At 41.8% G+C, this 25,723-nt stretch overlaps 1 protein-coding gene across 1 annotated transcript in view; it reads right to left on the bottom strand.

The window, feature by feature from the left end:
* Wars2 (tryptophanyl tRNA synthetase 2, mitochondrial) overlaps positions 1-25,723 on the bottom strand; it is a 77,680-nt gene that overhangs the window by 10,350 nt on the left and 41,607 nt on the right. The window contains exons 2-4 of the mRNA XM_021158800.2: positions 17,816-18,073; positions 1,540-1,620; positions 846-931 (exon numbers count right to left, since the gene is read on the bottom strand). Coding sequence (XP_021014459.1) covers positions 846-931; positions 1,540-1,620; positions 17,816-18,073 — 425 coding nt within the window. The remainder of the gene's footprint in view (positions 1-845; positions 932-1,539; positions 1,621-17,815; positions 18,074-25,723) is intronic.

The following is a 25,723-nucleotide window of genomic DNA, read 5'->3' as shown; positions in this document are numbered from 1 at the left end:
TACATTTCAAATGTTATCCCCTTTGCTAGTTTCCCCTCCAAAAATCCCCTGTCCCCTTCCCTCTCCCAACCCACCCACTCCGTTTCCTGGCCCTGGCAGTCCCCTATACTGGGGCATGAAACCTTCATAGGACCAAGGGCCTCTCCTCTCATTGATGACTGACTAGGCCATGCTCTGCTACATATGCAGCTAGCCATGGTTCCTACCATGTGTTTTCTTTCATTGGTGGTTTAGTCCCAGGGAGCTCTGGGGTTACTGGTTAGTTCATATTGTTGTTCTTAGCTATTTCTTGTCACTGCCATCCAGCACCCCTTTCTAGACCCAAAGTGACAAACCTTCCTGATCTTAGACTTTCTGGAAGCACTTTCTGGACTCAGACCCTGATTCCAAACCTAACTAGCTAGCATGACCTGGGATTTGCTGATGACCACCCTGACACCTAAGACCCAGCTCTATCTTCTGAGGAATAGAGGTAACAGTGATATATTTTACAAGGCTGTTTTCTGGTTAGCACACAGATAAGACTTACTAAGGTCTCTACCACACAGAAGGCACTCTGCACTAGCTCTGAATGGCCCTTGTGAGTCACTGAAAGACACACACACTCAGTATGCTGTGCCGACTGTGTATCGGATCCTTCTTGTACCCCTCCTCCACACGTCAAACCTTTCCCTGAGAGTTAAAAACACTCTCATGTGGCACAGGCCTGCTATTCCAGCACTCAGGAGCCTGAGATTACAAGTTCACAGGGAGACCCTGCCATGAGCAAACAAACAGACATTCACACATGGCCTCTCTCTTGTCACGGTGAGAGTGCAGGCCCTCTGAGCTGTGCCCCTCCTTACTTGTAGCACAGGATGTCTGCTGCCTGGAGTACAGGGTATGTGAGCAGGCCTACGGTCCCATCATGCTTCTGCTTCGCAGCCTTTGCCTGTGGAAACGAGGAGAGAAGAAAAAGACATCTGACTTCAACCTGATTATATTGCTTAATTAAGAAACTTTTAAAGCAAGCAAAGTGTGCAGCGGAGCCACCTGTAATAACATATATTTCGGTCCCTTTCAGCAGCTCTAACATCATCTGGCTGCTTATCATGCTCATGCTCCTGGCTTCAGAAGTGAGAGGGCTCTGTTTTACCATTCCCGTGGCATTTTATTTTATTTTGGGAGATGGGGCCTCCTTTGTGCAAAGCCCACCCAAGCTCTACCGCTCCACACATGGTCCCCTGCCCCAGCACGGGTCTTATACTGCCTCAATTTCTCATTCATTTCATTAAAGACAAAGCAGTTTTCTAGATTCCACATTAGTTAAGTCCAGAAATTATTAGAAAATTAGGTTTCTCAAAAACACTTATCACAAAGTTACAATGTTCATAAAAGATTAATTTAGAGAAGAAGAATTTGGAAAAAGAAACATAACTTCATTTTTGAAAAGCAGCTGCCAGGGTGGGCAAGACAGCTTATTGATTAAAGGATGCCTAGCACCTGGCACAGAACAAATGCAACCTTCCTTCCCACTAACACTCAGGTTCTGGCACTTACCTTCCACTGGTGTAAATGCTGCAGTCGAGGCAGTCTCACCATGCAGGTGAGAATCCAACTTAACTGAGCGTGCTCAGACACCTAAGAAGAAGGGGAGAAAGAAAGGGGACCAGTGAATTTTTGCATCTAAGCAGTACTAACCAGACAAGAGGGATTGGCTGAAACAGTTGAAAATAACCTAAGTCAAGGTTATTAAAAGGAAACAGGTGAAGAGCTGGGCCATGATACCTGATATACAGATAAGGATAACTAAGCAGTGATTAAAAAACAAAACAAAAAAAACCAACTAGTATAAATAGCAGCTTATTGTTTAAGTCCTTGGCATCCCTAGTGAGGAGGTAGCCAGAACTCTTTCAGTATCTTCAGTGTGAATTCAACCATGTCCTTGAGCATCCACCCCCTTGATTTTGTTTGGTTTTTGTTTTTCAAGACAGGGTTTCTCTGTGCAGTCCTGGCTTTCCTGGAACTAGCTTTGTAGACCAGGCTGGCCTAGAACTCAGAGATCTACCTGCCTCTGCCTCCTGAGTGCTGGAATTAAAGGTGTGCACCACCACTGCCCAGTTCATCCTTCCCCATGAAATACTAGGCTTATCAATCAATCTATCAAGTCCCCCCCCCCCCCGTCCTCACTTCCACCCTATCCCCTCCCCACATACATTCAAAGTCCTCTCTGACCCTTAAATCCATGACTGTAACCACAATGCTTTTCACTTAGATGGTAAAGAAAGGCACCCAGCTCAAGGCCTGGCCTTTTCAGATCTTCAGCGATGAGAAAGCGATCGCCTGTACACTTGTCCCCCAACGGAGAGTCTTAAAGATTCTAGCTCCTCTTCTATTGACTCTGTTTCCACCTTCATTGTTTTCCTCTCGTTTTTCTGCCCCTGCCAATTAATCAACAACAATAACAAAAAATACAAACTCTCTTCAACCTAGTTTTGTTTGAATCAACTTTAATCAAGTAAGCAAAACCTGGCAAGGACTGGGATGATTCTTGGGCCCAGGCCATATTCTAACTGATGACCCAGATTGTGAGCCCTAAGCATCCCATTTCTGGGCCCTGGGGATTCTGAGTCTATTGATTGTGGCATTCTGTGTCCATATGATTCCCTTAAAAAGCAGAGACTCTTGCCAACTCTGCAAAGTGGCCCCAAATGTGTTCTCTGTGGGTTTTGCAAAGGGAACATAAAGGCCTGGGGATGAAGCAGCAGCCTGATTCCCTAGCAAGGACTCACAAGTGCTCCAACATCTGGCGTAAGAGAGTTTCTCTTTTTTTCTTCTCAGCTTATATAGAAAGAAGAGTTGTTTTCGCGTGCTTGACAAGGAATTGCTTTTAAAGGTTTGCAAGTCGCTGGATAGAGTCTGCCATTTTTCTTCTAAGAGGCTTTTGGGTTTTAGTGGAGGCAGTGGTAATGACAGCACTGTCCAGGAACATTGCTGGCTGCTGGTGTAAACAAACAGCTACCCAATGCAGTAACCCAGAAAGTAGGGGAGGGGATTAGAGTTGCTCCCAGGCACCAGGGAAAATGTGCCCATTCGCATGCAGCTGACGCCCACCAGCTTTAGGAATGGAAATGCAGCAAGAGAGACCATGGATGTGTGGACAGAGGCAAGACATCTTTCCCCTCAATGCTGGGTCCAACACTTAGTCTTAGTGATATGATAAAAACCTTACAACTATGTCCCCATGAATGAAAGTATTTTGCTTGGAGTAAGTAGTTTTTTGTTTGTACCTATGGGATGACAATTATTCAATATTCAACAGAGGCTTTTTTATGTTCCAAATTAGCATTAAATTAATTCAAATCAATTCTAGTAGAGAAAGTAGGTAAAAGACCAAAGCCAATTAACTGTTTGCCATTCATCTTCAATAAATTATATGAGAAATAATAGAAATAATTGTCATAGTCAAGATGATTACATGGAAAAGCACAGATTTCTACTTGAAGCAAAAGAAAAAGTGATAAACATCTAAATGTATTATTTTCCTATATTGTGAAGCCACAAACAAATCAACTCTATGATCTGTTTTAGCTATAGACACACAAAGGTACAGGACAACAACTGGCCTGGTAACCTTCCACAACAAGAAGGCAGCCATCAACAGAACAAGACACAAGTCTTCAGTCTCCGCAGTTTGCCTGCCTTATTCATCCCTGTAAAACCCAGGCTGGCGCAGTGGATGAATGAGGTACTGTGAACTTCACTGGAAGCTGCAAAAGGGACAGATTTACAACCTGTTGATGCATACAAAAGCAATTCTATGGGAGTGATTGCAGCAGATGCTGAATTGTAGTAGGCGAATGGTAAGGCTACCAGGCAAGATGCAAAGCCAGACATAGCATGGCAGTATGGCTTAAAGTTTTGCCTTGGAATCTTGTTTGAAGGTTCTGTCAGGGGAGCACAGCCACTTCTATACTCTTCTAGTGGGGAGGCTGCCCTCTTACACTGGATGTAGGACTTGGGACCCCTGCCTAGCCAGCCAGATCACCTCACACCTAAGAGCCTCATCTTTTGGATGAGATGAGCTGGATCTGAATACTAGCTCTGCTTTTCAGCTATTCTGGGCAAGCCAAGTCACCTCCTTGTGCCCCACTTTCACTATCTATGAAGTGAGGTTCCCTATAACAGGACCTAGCACAAAGTCAGTTATTATTACCATAGATACTAAAACGACAGGGCCTCCTTATTCCATACTGTCACCCTGGGCCAAACTTCCCTCCCTCTTTGCACTTGGACTCTAGGAAGCTGGCTTTTTTATATTCCCCAAACTCACAGGGACACTCCTACCTCAGTAGCTTTACTCTGGCCCTTGTCTCTGATGGAAGTCTTCTCTCTTACTTTACCTTAAATCTGCTGAGACTTTATCTCATATGGCTTACCAGACCTCACCATTAGAAACAGCCATCTGTTCCTTCAGTCTCATTGCTGATTTACTTGATTCTTTTTTTAATGCCATTTATTGCCTAATTGATGGGCTGAGTGAAAATGGCTTCCATAGGTTCATATGGACCGGGATGTGTGACCCTGCTGGAGGAAGTGTGTTAGTGGCTGGCTTTGAAGTTTCAGAAGACTCATCCCAGTCCCAGTATGCTGTCAGCCTGCTCAAGATGTGAGCTCTCCCCTATTACTCCACCATACTTTGCTCTACCACCATGGACTCTTAACTCTCAATCTGTAAGCTTAATTAAACATTTTTTCTTTTATAAGTTGCCTTGGATGTGGTATTTTGTCACAGCAATAGAAAAGTAACCAAGATACCTTCTAATAGAATTTATTATTTGCTTATAAACAATATTATTACTATTTATTTTGCTGCTCCAACAGAAATGAATGATTTTTCATTTGAATTATTCAGTGGCACAGCATGAGCACTTAGGATACAGTAAGTACTCATTATGATCTTGCAAAACTTATGGGGAGGATTAAAGTCACAGAGAAATGACAAAGTAAGTGTGGCAACACAATGACACGTGTGGCCAGCTGTCACAGTTAATTTCAACTGTCCACTTGATTTGACTAGGCATTAATGAGGTATAGTAACAGGCACACTTATGAGCAGTTTTCCATTGATGATTAATTGAGGAGGGAAGACTCAACTCTGGATGTGGGCAGCATCAGCCTAGGTAGGGTGTGAGGATCTCCACACTAAACATGGGAACAGGGGAGTACTGGCCTCCCCTCTATGCTTCTCATCCACTGAGATGTGAGCATGCTGTGTTGTGTCCACAATGTCACAGAAGAAAGCCACCCTGCCATCCTGCTATCCCTGCCACGATGCACTGTGCCCTCAAACTGTGAGCCATAATAAAACCTTACTTAGGTTGCTTCCTTTCAAGCATTTGGTCACAGTAATGAGGAATGTAATGAGCACAGTGGTGTAATGGTATTCTGAATCCATACATACGTATCATAGGAATATACCGTTCTGCCAGGTGTGGTGGTGCACACCTTCACTCCCATTTCTTGGGAAGCAGAGGCAGGTGGATCTCTGTGAGTTCCAGGCCAACAAGTTCTACAGATTAAGACCCTGTCACAAACAATTTTCCCAATCCAAATCACTCCAGACCACAACCAAACATACTGTTCTGTGAAAAAAAGAAAACTGTGAAAGGTACCACAATATATTATGATCTTAAAATGTTTTAAAGTTACAAAACCAAATGACATTACGTATCCCCAATGAAGTATAAAATGTAAGTTTGTGGAAAAATAGCATCAATTATAAGCTACACTGATCCTATGAAGTTTAAGACTGTGGCTGTGTATGGTGGAAGGGAAGGGATCTGAGGAAGAGAGATGAAAGGGACACAGAGGGAAGGATTAAAAGACGGTCAACTTTATCTAGGACTGTAAAAGTTTATGGGGCTGGAGAGATGAGGCATTGGCTGCTCTTCCGCAGGACCTGGGTTCAAACCCCAGGACCCACATGGTGACTAAAATCCATCTGTAACTCCGGTTCCAAGAAACTCTACAGCTTCTGGCACAAGGCATGCAAGTGGTGCCCAGATATACATACACGCTAAGCACACATTCTCATAAAGTAAAAAAAGTTATGGTGTGCACCTATGTGTGTATACAAAACTCAATACCAGTATTGATAAAAATTAACATATTATTGAGTATTCATAGTAATTCAATCCAAACACAATTTCGCCCAAACTAATAGGATTTACCTATTAACAAACTCAGGTAATGTAGTGTTAAAAAGCAGAGCACTGAAAATGCTTAGCTGGGCACTTATCCCATAAAAATAAAGGTTTGCTCCTAGCCTTATAATTAGGTGGAGGTAAGATATAATCTTACCCCCATATCACTCCAATATCCATAAACCAGTGTCAAATTCCTTTAAAAATTTCATAAACTTTACGGAGAGGGTATCAAGCACATTTTAAATAGCTGTGTGTGTGTGCATGGATGTGTGAGTATGTATATGTGTGTAGGAGTTTATTTGTGTGCGTATGCATGTGTTTATGAGTATGTGTGCATGTGTGTATGAGTGTGTGTGTGTGTGTGTGTGTGTGTGTGTGTGTGNGNGAGAGAGAGAGAGAGAGAGAGAGAGAGAGAGAGAGAGAGAGAGAGAGAGTGTGTGTGTGTGTGTGCATGCCCATGAGTGAGTCTGTGGAAACCAGAGAAGCCAACACTGGACTTCTTTCCTCTCCTCAGTTTTTGAGACTGAGTCTCAGTGAATATGGAGCTCACTGATCTGGCTAGACTGGTCAGTGGGCCCTTGCAAGAGTCACTCTGCCCACTTAGTGCCATGGTTACAGGGATGTAACCGGCTTTTATGTGGGTGAGGAGGACCTGAATCTGGGTCCTTATGATTATAGCACAGGCACCTTACCAACTGAAAAGTCTCACCAGCTCCATCATCTATAATTTTTTTTTAACTAAAAGGAATAGAAAGCAAATATGATAAGACACTAACAACATCTTTGTGCTGAGGACATGAGTGTCCCTTAGGACATTGTATTTTTCTATATTTTTAAAATAAAAAAGAAATTAACAAAAAGAGCAGGGGGAAGCTGATTCCAAAATATATACTTGCTAGATATCAATCAGACCTAGTCAATTACCGGTTCAGTAATTCTCAGGTCAAATCTCTGACATACTCCCAGAGTTCCTTAGGACTTCCCTACTTCCCGTACAAATGCTACCTTCCCACGAATCTGGTCCTGGAAGTTTTAGTAAGGACACTTGTAGTCTATTCAGACTCACAAATTCCCATTTATTGCTTCCTTTCGGAAACGTGCAATTTCATGCTGAGTTATTTTTATTAGACTTTTATCATCCCCATGACAAATCCCTTTAACAAGAACCTTGTTTGGAGATCTGATTTTAATTAAAAGAACATACTATCAGTGCTACCCCCTCCCTCTCTTCAGTTGGGTTGCCTCCTGTCAGGACTCACATTGGCCAATGGGCACTGGGCTGTGCATATCAGGGGTTCACTAACTCTCTCCTTGTCTAGTATTTCCCGAGCTACAGATGCTGATTCTATCTACCAGCTTTAAAAGTCACCCCTACCTACACCCAGTGACTTACTGTGTACATAAGCACTCCTGTGTGCAGCTTTTCTTAGTCTGGAGTACTTTATTCATCAGTCTGTATTAGGATAAACTGAGAAACACATTGCTCTTGATTTCAAGAGGCACTGCCTCTTTTTTATTTATAATATATTCTGATACCTATAGATTATCCTTGACTCTGTACCTTTTCATTTCAGAGTCTAGCCTGAAGGAGTAGCCCCTTCTCTTAACTCCCTATTCTCATCTTAGAGGGAAAAAAAAGAGCTAGGGGAAGTATGGGATGCTTAAAGATTCCTCTTGGGTAAGGGATAAAGAGAAAAAAATCAAAGATTGATACCAGGAAACACCCATTGACACAAAAGGGGCCAAATGAGGAAGAAAAAACAAGGGGACTACAAAACACCCAGAACAATGAGATAACAGGAGGTTCCTCCCTGTCTGTAAACTGAACAGATAGATTAAATCCCCAGTCAAAGGGAATAGTGGTCCATTAGGTAGAAAACAACATCTGGGCTGGAGAGATAGCTCAGCGGGTAAGAGCACTGACTGCTCTCCCAAAGGTCCTGAGTTCAAATCCCAGCAACCACATGGTGGCTCACAACCATCTGTATTGAGATCTGACACCCTCTTCTGGTGTATATATATATATATCTTAAAAAACAAACAAAAAACAAAACAACATCTAACTATATGGTATCAATGGGAGACCCAGGCAGCACATCAGCTAAAAATGAGTTTCCACACAAACAACAGCCGGAGAGAACAAAGTGGCTTTGTTTATATCTGATAAAATAGCCTTCGAAGCCTGGTAGTGGTAGGGCATGCTTTAATCCCAGCACTTAGGAGGCAGAAGCAGGGAGATCTCTAGGAGTTAAGAGATCAGTCTGGTCTACAGAGAGTTCTGGGACAGCCAGGGCTACAGAGAGACCCTGTCTTGGAAAGAAACATTCTTTTAAAAAAGCCTTCAAGACCCACCCTTGCTTGGCCATGGTGTGCACCAGGCCCTCACCTTCCAGAAACTGAGGTTAATCAGTGGACACTCCAAGGCAAGGAAAACTGAAAGATATGGATCCTGACAGCGCGTCTGCTTTCCAGGGCAAATCTGAACTTTAGAAAACATGCACCTTTCACTCCCCAGTACTTAAAGCCTCCATGATCTATGAGGAAATTAACAACTCGTGTTTTTAATACTGTCAATAAAATATGCACAAATTCCTAATTCAGTCCAAACTCAGTCTTACATGTGAAAAACAAAACTTAAAAATCACTTTGTAGCTAATAAATAGTTCTCTAACGTTAAGCCAGAGAAGAATTACTGAAAATGCACATCATAAGAACTCAACCACAGGACAATAAAGGCTTTTGTATATCTGTAGCTACTTGCCTTGTTGCTGTGACAAAACACCCAAGGAGAGCAATTGAAGGAAGGATTTACTCTGGCTCTCATGGTAGGAAAGTGTGGAAGCCATAGCAGGAGGCAGTGTGGCATGATGAACGCAGTCAGGATATGCTACATCACTCCAGTAGTGACAAGCACGACAGGCCCCGAAAACCTGGGCGCTGTCCCGAGGCGAAAAGTTAACAGAAACTTAGTCTCCTGGAATCGTGGCATCCTGTATATAGAATGCTCCAATGTCCTTGCTTTAGTTGGTAAACGGATCTGTGTGCTTTTAAGATTGCTTTATTACAAGTGCTCCTAAGGATTGATATTTTGACATATAGCTAAATTAGATTCTAGGCAGTCCTTGATCTGACCTTGGGCTTGGATAGCTAAGTCACTGCCCTACACAGGAATTTACTTTTATCTAGGAAGAAGGAAGTTTGTGACCTAAAGAGGCACCAGAGTAGATACTTAGAACTATACGTAGCTGAGTTACACCCATACACAAGTATTTACAATGGCCTAGGGGGAAGGTGGACTATACAATAGACTAGAGTAGGAACTAAGGCAAGGGCACAAAGCCCTTGACCCTGGCTTCTAAGATTAAGTGGACCTTAGGTGGAGCTGTTCTTGATCCCAGTTGTTAACATTGAATTTTATCCCAGTTGGTTCCTGTCAGTCCTTCCGTGTTTGCATTCCTCTGTTTTGTGTAAGAATTCAGTAGCCTCAATGTACCTTGCTGGTGAGTCACCCAACTTCCCTATTTTCTTCTATATAAAAAGTTTGATGTTCAATTTGACGAATTATATTCAGATTCCGCACACTCTCTCATGTCTGTGTCTGTCTGTCAATTCCCGCCAACTCTATGCCCATCTGCGGGAACCCCTGATTCCCATGGATTGAGAAGGGCCCACTGAGCCTGGTCCCTGGCAAGGATGCAGACAGCAGTGAAGCACACTGAATGCAGTAAGGACACAGACAGCAGTGCAGCACACTGAATACAGTCAGGATGCAGGCAGCAGTGCAGCACACTGAATGCAGTCAGGATGTAGAACTCAGTGACTCTGTGCTTGGCTCCCTTTCCTTCAATAATTAGGTTCAGGACCACAGTGCACTTAGTGATGGTACTCATATTTACAGTAGGTCTTCCCATCTCAGTTAACCCACTTACACACACACACACACACACACACACATACACACACACACACACACACACACTCCCTGAGAAAGATAGCATATAACAAAGGGTTAGTGTTCAAAACATGTAAAAGATTTCTTCAAATCAATAAAAAAAAAAATCCCACAATTTAAAAACATGGACCAAGAAGCGAAACAAATGAAAACATACAAGGGAAAAAACAAAAGAAAATAAAATGAAAACAAACAAACAAAAAAACAGATAAGAACAGAAGGGTTAAGAAAAAGAATGGTTAATTGAAACCGAAAATGCAAATTACAAGGAGATAGTATAGGGCATCCTGGAAAAAGGAAATGGACATTGGAGGGCTTAGTGTCTGATGTGGGAATGTAAGGTAGACTCAGTTTGGCACCAGAAGCAGGGCTTATGGAGCATGCACCCTCACAACTCTTGGTATACGCACTTAGAAAATTCTCTTCCAGTGCCGTAAGGCGCTCAAGCTTGACTACTGAGTTGGATCCCTAGGACTCCCGTGGTGGAAGGAGAGACCCACTTCCCAGTTCCCTGCTAATCCTCTGACCTCCACATGCAGGTTACTGTGTATGCATGGCCCCCCAGACCCCACATGCACATACAAACACAATGTTTTAAGACAACAAAACAAAAACAAAAAAATCTTTCTCAAGTACACAAAGGGTATTTTCAAGCAGGACCACTGTCCTGTTGTTTATAATAAAAGCAAAAAATAAGTTTGGAAAAAAAATCTAAATATTCTTGCCAAGAAAATGGGTTAAAAAAATTGTGAAGGAGCCAGAACACTGTACAGCAATAAACAAATGAACAAATCTCAGAAATGAAACAAAAGATGCAGAAAGAGTTGCAGCAGGATATCTCATTCACATAGTTTGAAAATGTGCAAAGAAATAATACAGATTATATATGGCCATATCACATGCATTAAAAAGATAAACACATATGTGGGAATGAGAAATACCAAATAGATATAGGAGTTGCCTCTAGGGAGGCAGAGCATGGAATGGAATTTGAGTGAGTTAAAAAGTTTCTGCTATATTTGCAATGTTTTATTTTGAAAATCAAAACCTGTATGAAGAAAGTTAATATTTCAAAAGACAGCCATTCATCTTCACACTTTCCTGAGTGGTTGAAATATTTCTCTTATTATCTAATAGTCTTGAATATCCAAAATATTCCTTGCAAAGGAAAAAGCAAGTAAGAAGTTTCTGAAAATATTTTATTAAACAAGACTAAAAGGAGACAGCCATTAGCTGGATGGCCATCTGCCAATCCACTTCAGACAAAACCTCTGCGACATCAAGGAGCCTGTGGCAACTAGGGGCACACAATGGCTGGTGACAGAAAGTTAGCTTTTGCCAAAAGTGACACCTCATTTTCTTTAAGCCCCTGCTGTAGACACTAACAGGTTTCAGAAAAGAAAAACTCATTATTTGTCACTTATGGCACAAATGAAAAGAGACGACAGTGACATTCAGTGCAGTGGAAGACAGCGTGTATGCTTTTCCATTCTTGTTCTGAATGTGAGGCAAGACCTCTTCCTGAAGGTACGACCCATCAAGCTACGGTTCTGTTCCTTCTCATCAAGTAGGACAGGAGCCAGATGTAGGCCAGGAAGTGGTAGCTGTGGTACAGGTGGGAGCTATGTAGAGAAGAAAACACATGCAGAGTCTGGCTCTATGATCATTTCTCTAACTTATGGTTTATTGCATAGGCCATGCAAAGCCTCATCTCCCCCTGGAACTCTAGAGAGGTATTGCCAATTTTACAAATACATTCCAAAAGTCCATTAGTCTACACAGATGTTTGTTCCTCTTCGGTTACAAGCTGAGCACACACTCCTTGTTGGTAGCAAACAACTTGGAGAGCCCAACAATCATAAATATATACTCAAATGCACTTGCAAAAGTACCAGGATACAGAGCGCCCATGTGGACTCTGTATAATTTTAGGATCTGGCTTTCTACCTTTCAGGGCAGAGAGGAGTCAGGTATAACTTTTATGTGCATACACTGGAGCAAGAGCCACGTAGTTAGTACTTTTGGCCTTCACTCAGAAACTGATTCCCCAATAGTACTCCTTAATTTATTATTATTATTGATTTTAGTTTCCTGGGAAACAAAATATAAGGCCAGAGAATGAGGCTATGTTCCAAACGTTTGGATTCCACCCTGCTCCCCTGACTTTTTCTGGACTATTCTGGACCTTCAGTAACTTGATATTTGATACTCCAAACCTTCCCTTTGTCCTGACCTCTGCTGGCAGCCAGACCTGAAGGCTACATCTTCTGTTTCTATCTTCCATTTGCAGAGCGATTATACTGAGAGAGGGAGGGAGGGAAGGGGTGGAAAGTGACAGAGAGAGACATCTGTGGGATTCAGCCTGGATCTGTGCACAGGTCTGCTGAAAACAAAAGACAGTGACTTTGGCTTTGACTTGGAAACCTCTGCCAAATGTACACACAGGCATTCTCTCCACCCCACCCTTCTCTAGCACAAAATGCACGTGTGAACATATTCATGTGCACAGACACACTCATGTGTACACTTTCAGATGAGAAGGTTTGAAAACTCCCCACATATGGCAAGCATATTTAGGGGAAGAACTGTGAGTGCAGGCCAGGGGGAAAAGAAGAAAAAGAAAATAATGGGGAAAATCTTCAATATGTCTAAACTGTTCCAGTCAGGCTGCTGAGAAAGAATGCAAAGGATTGCAGATGAAAATTATTGGTAAAATCAGCATTATAACATAGCTGAATTCTTTCCCCATTTAAAATGATTACTAGGGCTTTTTCTAATGCACAACCAGGGCACATGGGAAAATCATCACCCAGTGGCTATACCCGAGAACACATTGTATGGTAGAAAAAAATATTCTCATCTAAGTCACAATTTCAAAAGCTATTAATTCTATTTGTGAGTAATTATGTGAGGCTATCAGTACAAATTATCTTAATTGGCCCCAGTTCCCAAATCTTGATAATTATTTAATAAATTTATGTTGTTATAGATTTACCAGTCAAATGCTTACAAACTACAAAACTGCCAAGATAAAGGAAGCAACAACAGCAAAAGACCCTTAATAATGTAGGTAAACAATCTGTACATTACCTGTCTCCTATTTAGGAACTGTCTTATTAAAATTTCTTAAAATTAAAAATATTTCAACATGTGCTTCTGACAGTTATTGGTAACGGTCAATCAGAGCACGGGATACAAATAAAACTGAACTTGAGTCGATGTCACTCTGGTATAAGTGCACGTCACTCTAGTAGTGTGACAGAAAGGCTAGTCTGTGTCCTCCAAGGCTCACTGCTGAAAGCTTTTCTAGCTAAACTGGGATAGAGTTTGGCCTCGGGACAGGCAAGAGGCTCTCTTTATACCTAGTAGGAAGATGCCTGCAGGTACCACACAGTGATAGACTCTGTGAGAGAAGGGCCAAAGTCTAATGTGAATTTCCCACTGGTCCTCTGCCTCCAGCTCCTGAGGAGATGGCACACAGAGGGACAGCAGATAGGGCAGGGGAAGGTCCCACCCCATCATCCTATAAACATGACTCCACACTCCTCCCACAGATCTAACAAGATGGCTCTTTCCTGTTACTTTGTTACTCATTTTAGAATTCACAGGTTCATCATCTCAGATCTTTTTAACTTCTACTATTAAAATGTCAGAAGATTACATATGTTGGCAAAACTCTAGAAGAGGAAAATCATGGGACGGAATGGTGGGAAAGTACAGCCCTCCTAAAAACAGCATGGAGGAACCTAAAGGAGAATGCATAAAATACTGGCATGGCCCCACAGTGGGTGCACCCCAGAGGCTGTGAAGACAGTATGTTATGAGTGATGGGAGGTATTTGCCCTCCCTCCCAACACAGCACCTTTCAAAAGCTGCAAGCCCACAGGTCAGGATATGGAGCTGGCTTGGATGTCCATCAACAGACAAAAAACTGCTACTATAACAGCTACTGTCATGGTTTTGTATATTCTTGGACCAGGGAGAGGCACCATTTGGAGGCATGGCCTTGTTGGAATAGGTGTGACCTGGTTGGAGTAGGTGTGTCACTGTGGGTATGGGCTTAAGATCCTCATCTGAGTTGCCTGGGAGTCAATCTTCCACTAGCAGCCTTTGGATGAAGACATAGAACTCTCAGCTCTGCCTGTGCCATGCCTGCCTGGATACTGCCATGTTCCCACCTTGATGATAAGGGACTGAACCTCTGAACCTGTAAGCCAGCCCCAATTAAATGTTGTTTTTATAAGACTTGCCTTGGTCATGGTGTCTGTTCACAGCAGTAAAACCGTAACTAAGACAGTTACTATAGAATATTATTCTGTCTCTAAATAGAAGGAGCCCTGCCATCTGCAACAATGTGGATAAAATGGGAGAGTATATGCTAAGTAAAATAACCTAGGTATAGAAAGGCAAATGCCATGGGGACTGCATACAGAAGAGAAAGAAACTGAAATCAGAAGCAGGTGGTTATCCGGGGACAGTAGTGAGGAGCCGGGGAACTGTCAGGCAAAGGGAACAGGCTGTACACTTAGACATAAAGAACAGCTTCAAGAGACCTGCTGCAGGGCTGGTGGGATGCCTCAGTAGATAAAAACACTTCCCACACAAGCCTGACAACCTGAGTTCCATCACCAGAACCCAAGGAGGAAAGACACACACACACCCACGCACACCCCAAATGTACATATGCACACTCCAAAACAAACCCCAACAAACAAAACATCCCACATGTGGACCTGAGTAGATCACCCCAAAATAATTTTGGTATTAGATGTTTATTATATTTATCATCAGCTTCACGAGGTGCAATGATAGCATGGTATTTCTTTCTCTTCTTTTTTTTTTTTTTTTTAAGATTTATTATTCTACTTAAGTGCACTATAGTTGTCTTCAGACACACCAGAAGAGGTCGTCAGATCTCATTACGGGTGGTTGTGAGCCACCATGTGGTTGCTGGGATTTGAACTCAGGACCTTTGGTAGAGCAGTCAGTGCTCTTACCCGCTGAGCCATCTCTCCAGCCCCTGGTATTTCTTTCTATACAACATTTTCTTAATTTATACGGAGGTGTCCTGAAGCTTTTAAGGAGAGACATGTGATTGTATGCAATAGCTACTTTCAGCTACTCACTCTAAACAATGCTGAGAAGCTGACTAAAAATGTTAAAGGTGTGAGAGTTCAGCACTCTGCTCTTCCCGGTTCATACAAACATCGTAACATTTTCTTTTCTTTTTTCCCTGTTTTTAAAGACTTATTTATGTTTTTTATGTATGAGTGCTCTATCTGCATGTACATCTGCATGTCAGAAGAGGGCATCAGATCCTCATTACAGATGGTTATGAGTCACCATGTGGTTGCTGGGAATTGAACTCAGGACCTCTGGAAAAACAGCCAGTGCTCTTAACCACTGATGCATCTCTCCAGCCCCCAATATTTTCTTTTTAATATTAAAAAAGGAGGAACCTGGGAGACCTATGTCATCTAAAGAGTTGGAACAATTTGGTTATCTAAGGTAGAGCAGAAGGGCATTGCCAAAGCTAAGTACGTCTTGTGGCTACCAGGATCCCGAGAGGCTTTTCACACGGGTTTTGTGGGGAACGTTGTAGAATACACATAAAAGAGTGTGTTCCTCAAAGTTTACTAGACTAACTATCAAAACAGAGCCAAAGTCAAGGACGGCCAAGCAGTGCGGCAGTGTTAAGGCAGACGCTCTCATCACTAGTGCTCCCTTACCTAGATTACCAGCCACCTGGGGACTGCAAAGAGAAGGTCAATATTCTTATTTCTACTTATGGGACAATGCACATACAGTCTATTACACTGTGGGTTACTTGTTCTTAAATGTTATAGGCTAAAGAAATTCTCTCAGCTATTGCATATTTTATGTGCCTATAGAGGCCACTGTCAAAAAAGCCTGTTACAGAGAAAGAAATATTTATGATATGCTAATGTGATGTTAAATATTATCATACGGTAATTATCTTTGGAGGAATGAGCTGAAATGAACGAAAGTACAGTTGTTGGATGTAGCTTCAAAATAGCCTTTAACTTAAAGATTACTTCAAAAAGTAACCAAGCCAGCAGTTTACTCTGGGGAGGGTAGACATAGTTACCTCCAAGAAATACTACAGCAAAAGAAACTTGTGGCTGAGAATGCAAGTTTTAGGAATAACATCGAATAAGGGTCAAAGAAGAGGCCGTATGAAAACCAGCTTAGATGGAGTGAAGCCGATGTGCTTTGAGAAATGCATTTAAGTGACTGGAAAAGTATCCTGAGGATGAGCAGCTCTACAGCCTCAGAGCCTGGGGCAAGGGCTGGAGTGAGCTACAGCCATGAGCAACAAGCACCACCATCCTTTAGAAAGAAGCTGAAGTGCTTCTGAGGTAGGATGACTGACAGCTCCAGAGGACTGGGGACCAGCAGCCTGAAGGCAGTAAGACTGGGGCAGGGGGATGATGCGGTAGTAAAGAGCACTGTCTGCTCTGGCAGAGGACCAGGTTCTGTTCTCGGCACCCATGCAGCGCATCTGTAACTCCCATTCTATCCAGAGCCTGCTTCTGGCCTCCACAGGCACTGCATGCACATGGTGCACAGAAAAACAAAAGATCCATAAATGAAAAATAAAAGTAAATCATGTTTTAAAAAGTAAAATTATGGGATAAAGATGGCACAAAATAAATGTGTGCAAGTATTTGGTGAGTAGGTGTGCAAGAGATACAGCTGATCTATCGCTGCTTTTTGAAAAGCAAAAGTTACTGCATGCACATTAATTATTGAGGTCCAGATTTGCCCAATTTATTAAATACTTCACATTTCCCCAACATTAAGCTTCAAGAGTCGTAAGTAGAGAAGATTCAGGTAAGATGCCTATACGATCCTTTTAATGATGACATTATTTCATATATGCATATGAGTGACAAGCTTACATTGAAGACTTTATTAAAACATGTATGAGTAGAAAGAAGTGTATGATCAGGAGAGGGGATCCAATGACTGAGGCTCTGCTGCAGGTTAAAGCAGATATGTAACAAGGGTGTGGTCTGGTAGGAGTTCTTATCTGCTTTGCTAGTGTGCCTCTAAATTGTTGTCTCTGGGCCAGAATTTCTTCCTGTCTAAGGGTAAACTGACTCATCCATAGGAAAGGTATGAGTCAAATACTCTGGCTTTATTTATTTTGGCTTTATGAAGACTTTCTTGGCTTATACACAAAACTCTGGGACTTTGTCTTATTTCCTGGCTTGTTTCATCAAACCCTTTCAAAAGTGATTATACAAAGAATGAACAATGGACATTATCCAATAGGCCTTCCAAATTCAGTACTCAATGAACGTCCATTGGAATTAAAAAAAAAATCATTGGTCATAAAATTCACTCCTGATCACAGGGAGCTTAGTCATCAGTGGGAGGTCATCGGACTGAATGCAATCCAGCACAGAAAACAATCCCAGGGTCCAAATAACGACTGTGACATAACTGCAGGGTGGATGAGAGACTATAAAGTACAGTGGGGGGAGGCTGAAAATCAATATTAAATACAAGGATACTTAATGATGTAAATATCAAACTGGAAACATCACATTAGATGAAGTCATCCTTGAACAATTAGAAAAAGATTGTGAACAGGAGCTTTAAACGATATAAAAACCCAGTCCTCTAGGCTCTGGTCTGAGATGCTGACCTTAGACTGCTGGAAAAGGATACTTTTCTCTGGGTTTATGCCACAGGCAAGAAGCACAGCAGTCATGTCCAGGATGCTCTGCTGGAGGACGGTGGGGTCTTGGGGGACAGTGATGGAGTGGAGGTCCACGATGCTGTATATCACTGTGTCATATTCCTCCTGTAAGTTCACCCAGCTCTCGATGGCTCCAAGGTAATTTCCCAGGTGGAGGATTCCTGTAGGCTGAATGCCAGAAAACACTCGCTCTCCACTCTTCTTCTGTAACAAAGCAAAGCAAAGCAAACCGAGTTACTCTGGAGGCTGCATCCATGAACTCTCTGTGCCTGTCACCATGCAGTCCTGACTCTGCACAGTGCAGTTTGATGGCCACCACCTTGTACTGTTTTGTGTGCACTCTGTCAATTACTATGCTGGGTGCTGTTAGACACAAAGGGGTATTAAAAATAGTTTTTCTTAACCCCAAAGTGTATGAGCACAAAGATGCTTAGAAAAAGGTCTGCTTGGCCAAAAGATAGCAATTTAGTTGAAGATAGAGGCTGTATTCATGCAAAGGTGAGATACAAAGTGGCAATACAGACATGATCAGAATGAACCAGAAATGAGGTAAGTGAATAGCAGTTCCCAAGACCAAAAGTTTGGCTTTAGTCCCAGTGGGCACCATGATGCTTGCACACATAGACTCCATCTCATTAGACATTAAATGAGCCTTAGGATTTTATGAGAAACTTCACTTTTTTACTTGAAAAAAAAAAAGTGAAGGCCACGACATTAGGCTAAAATATACTGTCAATTAGTTATTTCTTATTTTGATACTATAATTTAATGGGTGGGATATTGGGTTAGAATTAGAAGACACACTTCATTGTAATATTTAAAGATAGTTATTTTCATAATCATATTTAGGTTTTATTTTGCTAAGTCAATTTTAAAAGTCTGCATAATTTTCTTAATTATACAAGTATTTTTTATCACAGTCATATCTTCCCTTTGAGTAATATTTTCTAGTGTTCCTATTAAAAAGTGAGGAGAGCTGGGCAGTGGTGGCGCACGCCTTTAATCCCAGCACTTGGGAGGCAGAGGCAGGGGGATTTCTGAGTTCGAGGCCAGCCTGGTCTACAAAGTGAGTTCCAGGACAGCCAGAGCTACACAGAGAAAACCTGTCTCGAAAAACCAAAAAAAAAAAAAAAAAGAAGAAAAGAATGAAGAGAAAAAAAATTAGAGTAAAATTATTTTTCCAGAGTGATTTAGTATTATATAGTGACAAATCAAAAAGTTTTGAGTAGGCATCAGTAAATGTGCAGACTAAATGTTCTAACAATCAAACATATTGTTTTAGTCAGCATCATAAGAAAATCTTAACAGTGCCCATAATTTACTAGATAATTATGCTGGTATCATATGCCCAGTTCTTCATATACAGGATCACATTTAATTGAGCACCCAACATAGTAGGTTTATTACTACTTCCATTTGCAGATGAGAACCCAAACCTTACATATAATAGCTTGCTCATGGTCACACAGCAAGGAAATGGCAGATGTAGGATTTCAAAGTCAGTCTATTCTTGTGATGGTCAAGTCCCACATCTGCTAGTTTACTATTTGAACACTTGTTTCCCAGTTGGTAGCTCTGTTTGGGTGATGTTTATGAGGTGAAGCCATGCTGGAGGGAGTATATCAACTGGGGGTGGACTTTGAGATCACGCAGCCTTCTCTTGCAGTTTGTTCCCTCTGCTTTGTGCTATGGCTGAGGTCTGCCACTCCTCTCCTGCTCCTGCTGCGGCTGCTGTACCCTCCTGCCATGATGGATACTTAGCCCTCTGAACAGTAAACCAAAATAAACTCTGTCTTCTTTAAGTTTCCCTGGTCCTGCTGCTTTATCACAGCAACAGAACAGTAACTACTGCAGCCAGCTACCATGTTCTCTTCACATCACTGATTAAGACTTTATTGCTTTTGGTAAAACACTTCTGTCATTTCCCTATCAGTCTGAAAATTTGGAAGATGGTTACAGAAGAATAAAAACCATTGTTACATTCATATCTCTACAAGCCACCTGCCAGGTTACTCTCTATGTAGGGGTGAAACTGAAAAATCATGAGGTATATACATGCATCTTCAAATACACCAGAGCCTGGTGAACTATTCCCAAATATAACAATCTCTGCTCTCTCCCTCCAGTTCCCACGACTCCAGATTCTCCTCAGTACTTGGTACTGCTTATCCTAGTATTTTCAGCTAACAGAACAAACACAGGAAGAGTTTTACTACAAGTTTAACTTCATCTCCTTGACTATCAAAGATGTTGAGATCCTTCTATTATTGTCTAGTTTACTGACATTGTGAAAAATCCTCTGTGCTTTGTTTAGATGAGTTGTCTTCATTATTTAAGAATCTGTTATGTTCTTGATAGTATAGCGGATTACAGAGGAAGTACATTCTCAGAGCATGTGGTTACTTCTGCCTGCTACCTTTTGACAAAGGGAAGGTCTTTAGTATTTAAGTAAATATAAAGCATTTGTCTACAGACTTGAATAGCAACAGAAGAGTAACTACTGCAGTCAGCTTCCATGTTCTCTTCAACATCATTGATTAAGATTTTATTGCTTTTGGTACAATAATTCTGTCATTTTTCAATCTTTCAGTACCATAAGGTCCTGAAGATATATGCACATAAACATATGTATATATATTCATATAAATTGTACGTGTGCGTTATAATGTTTTATTCATCTTTCATATCTAAGTCTGCATCCATTTGGAGTGTTTTTGTTTGTTTTACATAAAGTATGAGGTAAGCATTAGATTTTCGTTTTATGAATATCTGCTTATACCAGTACTATGTGTGGAAAAAGCCTGTTTCTTCCCCTTGCTCTCGAATGCCATCCTGTCATGTGAGAGTGTGAGGAAAATGGTTAGAACCTGAAATGAGATTGGCTGGGGCAGAATGGGCATCTTTATGACACTAGATTCTCCAATATGGGAAACTAGACAATATACTACATCTGTATCTGTTTTACCTAACAATAGGTCCTGAGAGCTAATCTACTTTAAATAAGTGAGTGTCAAGGCTATTTAAGTTTTTCTCTTCTCTTTCTACAAGAACTCCAAATTCTACAAATATAGTTTGTGCTTTTCTCAGCTAATAAGATGACAGTGCCAAAATAGAATGTTACATCATATTTCCACGGTCCAACATTGAATCTGATCCAAGCAGTCAGCAGGGGGTCCAAAAGATTTGTAGCTCTGAGGATATGAAAAATGCCATTCAAGTAACTATGAACAAATATAATCAAACAACTCACAATCTCATCCCCCTTTCTCACACACATACCCTCTCAATGAACTCTTCAAATCATAATTTATAAGCAGTACTGAAAAATTTTCCAGTTGAGAATTGAGGGAGGTGAAGAAGGAGGAAGGAGAGAGACTGGGAGAAGGGCAAAGAGGGAAGGGAAGAACAGGGACAGAAAGATGGGGTGGGTGGGGGGATGGGTGGATGGAGGGAGGCAAAATGAAGAGGTTTTAGAGAAGCTCCCTCCGGTACCCTGGGACCTGAAGTAGCCCCAATATGGGAATAAGCAATGGGTTTTCAGAGCACTGAGAGATGATTAATGGGCATCAGGGCTGATTGATGAAGAGGGAAAGTAAGGCAGGAAAATAAACTCTGAACTTAGTAAATGGAAGGGAAAATACCATCCAGAAATACTTGACCAGGAAGAAGAGCAGCTGTTTATGGTAATATAAAGAGAGATCAGGAATATTGAGCTGAAAAAAGGAATAGGAATAGTTCCTCATAAATTCCTCTATGGCCAAACTCAGAAACTGTGCCCCAGGAGAACTGGAGAAAATAAATTCTTGAGAAGACTCGAAGAGAAAGGCACAAGAGGATGGACTGTGGGAAAGAGTCCTGGTGAGCAGTGGGAACGGGTTAGCCATGAGCTAATCCATCTCGTCCATGCCCTGGTTTCTGAGGTTCTGTACATCACTGCACAGGGAATGATGTTACCACGAAGTAAGAGCAGCAAGAAATGTTTTGTTCCGTTTTCAAGGGGCTATTAAACAAACACAGCCTCTAAATGGGATCTGGATCCCTGGTCTTAAAAATATACAGAGAGTGTCCCGCTCTTCTGAGCCAAGTTTATGTTGTAGCCGTTCCTCAGCAAGAGCCAGCAGGCGGTCTGACGGCATGGCAGGGGAGATATGCCTGGCACCATGAGATCACGGAGTTGGAATGTGGAGTTCGGGTGGTGGGAGGATGGGGGGCTCTGTGTTCAAAAGCACTGTAGTCAGAGAAGGATGAAAATGAAAGGAACATGGGCTGCCCAGTGGACAGCAGGCACGCCACAAAGAAAACACCGTCAAGACTAGCCCACAGGCATGCATGCACTAGACGTATGGATTCCACAGCAGTAGACAGAGTATGGGGAACATTTATACTTCCCTCATTTTTAATTTCAGGCATATTTCCTTAACAGAGGCCACCTCTAGGTACATTAACTGGCTCATTTTAGCACAAACACTGGCACTGGACAATGATGAAGTCCATAAAAGAGCGTGGGGGATCCAATCAAAAGTGGCACAGGTTCACCAACTCACAACAGAGCTGAAACTCTTCTTTGCATAAGGTCCTGGGCATACCAAAACCTATATTTTTATTAATGTTAGTGACTGCATCCTGAAGCAATTGAAAAATCCCAAACTGTTAATCATGGCAAAAGACAATACTTGAGATCACTCAAGAGAGGTTTTGCAGCCAGGCATGGTGACACACGCCTTTAATCCCAACACTCGGGAGGCAGAGGCAGAGGCAGGCCAGCCTGGTCTACAAAGTGAGTTCCAGGACAGTCAGGGCTACACAGAGAAACCCTGTCTCGAAAAACAACAACAACAAAAAAGAAGAAGAAGAAGAAGAGAGAGAGAGGTTTTGCTGTTAATCTCAAGTGTACAGGCTACATCAAGTGAGTTCTGAGAAATGGTTTCTCCTCCTCCTCCTCCTCCTCCCCCTCCTCCCTCTCCCCCTCCTCCATTTCTTTATATACTGGGGGATGTGCATTTGGATACCTTTTGGGAGTCAGTTCACTCTTTCCAGCATTTCCCTGCGGGTCCTGGGGATCAAATTCAAGCCCTCAGTTTTGGCAGTTAGCACGTTAATCTGATGAGCCATGGCTCTAGTACCACAAGAATCACACTCTGAGAACAGTGGTGGGAAACACAGACTCAGCAGTCCCTACAAAGTTCTGCCATGTCCAGGTAGAGCATCAAATACCCCATCACCAGACACTTAAATGAACAAACCCAAAGTCTGACAGGCCCTGCAGGGCCCTGAAGGGCCAGTACGGCAGCACGCTCCAGGCCAGCCAGGCTACAGCGCAAAACCATGCTTCCGAAAAGAAAGACATTAAATTTATTTATTTTTTCATTATTTACTCTTCCTGAGTAAGCACTGGCCATCCTGCTGTAGCCTTCTAGGGATTCTTTTTTTATTATTCGTAAATCAATATATACAGAATTGGGCTTTGTTACTGTACTACCAAACAAAACTAGCTTCTTCTAGTTCTCCTCCCCCCACTCCTTCCCCACCTCCCTGGGTGGTTCCTCTTGTGCTCGTTCACCTTTCCCTTGGCCTCCTGTCCCCTTCCCCATCACAGGCCCCATTGCTCTCCCCATATCCTTAACTCTTTCTTCTGTTGGGGCAATCTTTTGGTGCACTAGGTAAAGGTTGACTTTGTATTATTCAAATGTTGATCTCTGTATAGCAGAGAACTGACTACTGTCCAGACTTCCATATTGTTATTCTTATAGGTCATCACTTGCATCAGCACTTTGGGTTATTATTATTATATTTTTTTGCCATTTTTTTTGTTCTTTTTTACTGATTACTGTATTTATTTACACGTCAAATGTTACATCAGTATTTTGTAACAAAGATCTGATGGCCAATACCTGAGGCAGGAGAGGAAAGGAGGGACTTCTGGGCAGAGATGGGCACTATGGGAAGAATCAGGTGCGAAGGAGTCACCAGTGTGACAAGGACAAGGAATGACCAGGTCTCAGCCAGGGCTGAGTAGAGGTGCTGGGCCATGTGGCAGACATGGACTAGAACACTTCGGTTAATTTAAGTGAAGAAGAGCTTAGCTAGGAGATAGCCTTGCTATAGTGTCTAAGCTTTCATAAATAATAGTAAGTCTCTGTGTCGGGAGCTGGCGGGTCTGAGACAGTCTGCTGGTACTTTTTTCTTGTAATTCCCTTTGCCATTTCATTATCTAATCCAACCTTACCCCTACACACACACACACACACACACACACACACACAGGCTCCACATATAAAAGAATATGTGATTTCTGTCTAAATCTGGGTTACCTTGCTTAATCTAATATTTTCCAGCTCTATCCATTTTCCTGCAAATTCTTTTAAGGATTTCACAATGCTTTCTCATCAATAGTACCCACATGAGAATTCCCAGGAAGAAGCAGAGCTTTTTAATGTAAGTTGCCTGAACAGAACAGCAAATGATATGGGACATATGAATTTTGATTGTGGGTACTGGTACACTTTGGATTTCCCAGAAGTGGATAATTAGTCAGCCCTGGAAATTCCAATGACTGATCCTGACCTCAGATATGGACCAGATCAACATGAAAGATGTCATTATGTTATGGCAAAGGATGCTACTTGACAGAGTGGGATTCATGATCAGAAGTCAGATTCCATCATTGGTACTAAGCTGTTCTAGCCTTGTGATTATTCCACTAATGTAAAAAATAACATGGAACTTACTGGACTATTCACACCACTTCAGAACCAGAATTTATGTCTGCACTGAGACATACTCCAGCAAAACTTCCTCTGATGACCTGAATAGGAAAGCCGTGGAAGTCCTCTGGCCAGTACAATCGGTGTTAATCAGAGTTCTGAATGTTGTACAGTGCTTTCTCTTTCCCACAAGATTTGAGTTTTAAATCATGACTGTCAGAACACAGTGAGTACTTTTTTTTATCTAGTCACTTTGCTCAGAAGCAGTGACAACAGAATAACAAACAAACAAACAAACAAAAAAATCAAGGATACAGAGATGGGCAGTGCTTTCCATGGCCACTACCTTGTAGTTGCCAAAAGCCCTAGGTGTACAGAGGCAGAGTCATTTAGAAGTGTGTGCATGCACTGTTACATCAAGGAGTCCGGATCTTCCACGAGCTCCCCAGCTATTTTTGCACTTTGTGCCACTTTTGCTGGGGAGCAGAAGTGCCCACGGGGTTATGACCTTTTCAGCTCCTGTGGAGATCCTCCAGTCTGGTCTTACACAATACAGCATTTCTGTAAGTAATGCCCCACAGACACGACTTTAACTTGATTAGGTGTTGGCCTTCGCTATCTACTGGGGGCTGTTCTGTTAGATTGTTCCAAGAATTCTATACCTTTACTTTCTAGAACTCAGAGCTCTGCTAACTCAGTATGTGCTATTTACACTTTTATCCCAGCCTTTCTTTTGAAGAGCTTTGTGTTACTATTTGTCTGTCTGTCTGTCTGTCTATCTATCTATCTATCTATCTACCTATACACACACACACACATAATTCACGTACAGCTATACATATGTATATGAATTCATATAGGAATATGTACATACATATACACATGAATACTTAGGGAACACCTTGAGCCAAATAGATTCTACTACTAAGGTTATTAAAAACCAAGTTCACACAGATTTTTTTTTATTTTGTTTTGTTTCTTTCTGCCCTCAAAGGCATCTTACGTGTTCATTGTGGGAAGATACAATTTTATTGTTATTGCTGATGGTCAATAAAAGTCTTTTTTTAAAATTTTTTTTAAATTTTTAATATTTTTATTACATATTTACCTCAGTTACATTTCCAATGCTATCCCAAAAGTCCCCCATAGC

Source organism: Mus caroli, chromosome 3 (assembly GCF_900094665.2).
Source record: "Mus caroli chromosome 3, CAROLI_EIJ_v1.1, whole genome shotgun sequence".
NCBI classification, from domain to species: Eukaryota; Metazoa; Chordata; class Mammalia; order Rodentia; family Muridae; genus Mus; species Mus caroli.
Note: the sequence above shows the minus strand (reverse complement) of the source record. Positions and strands in the feature narration are given on the sequence as shown.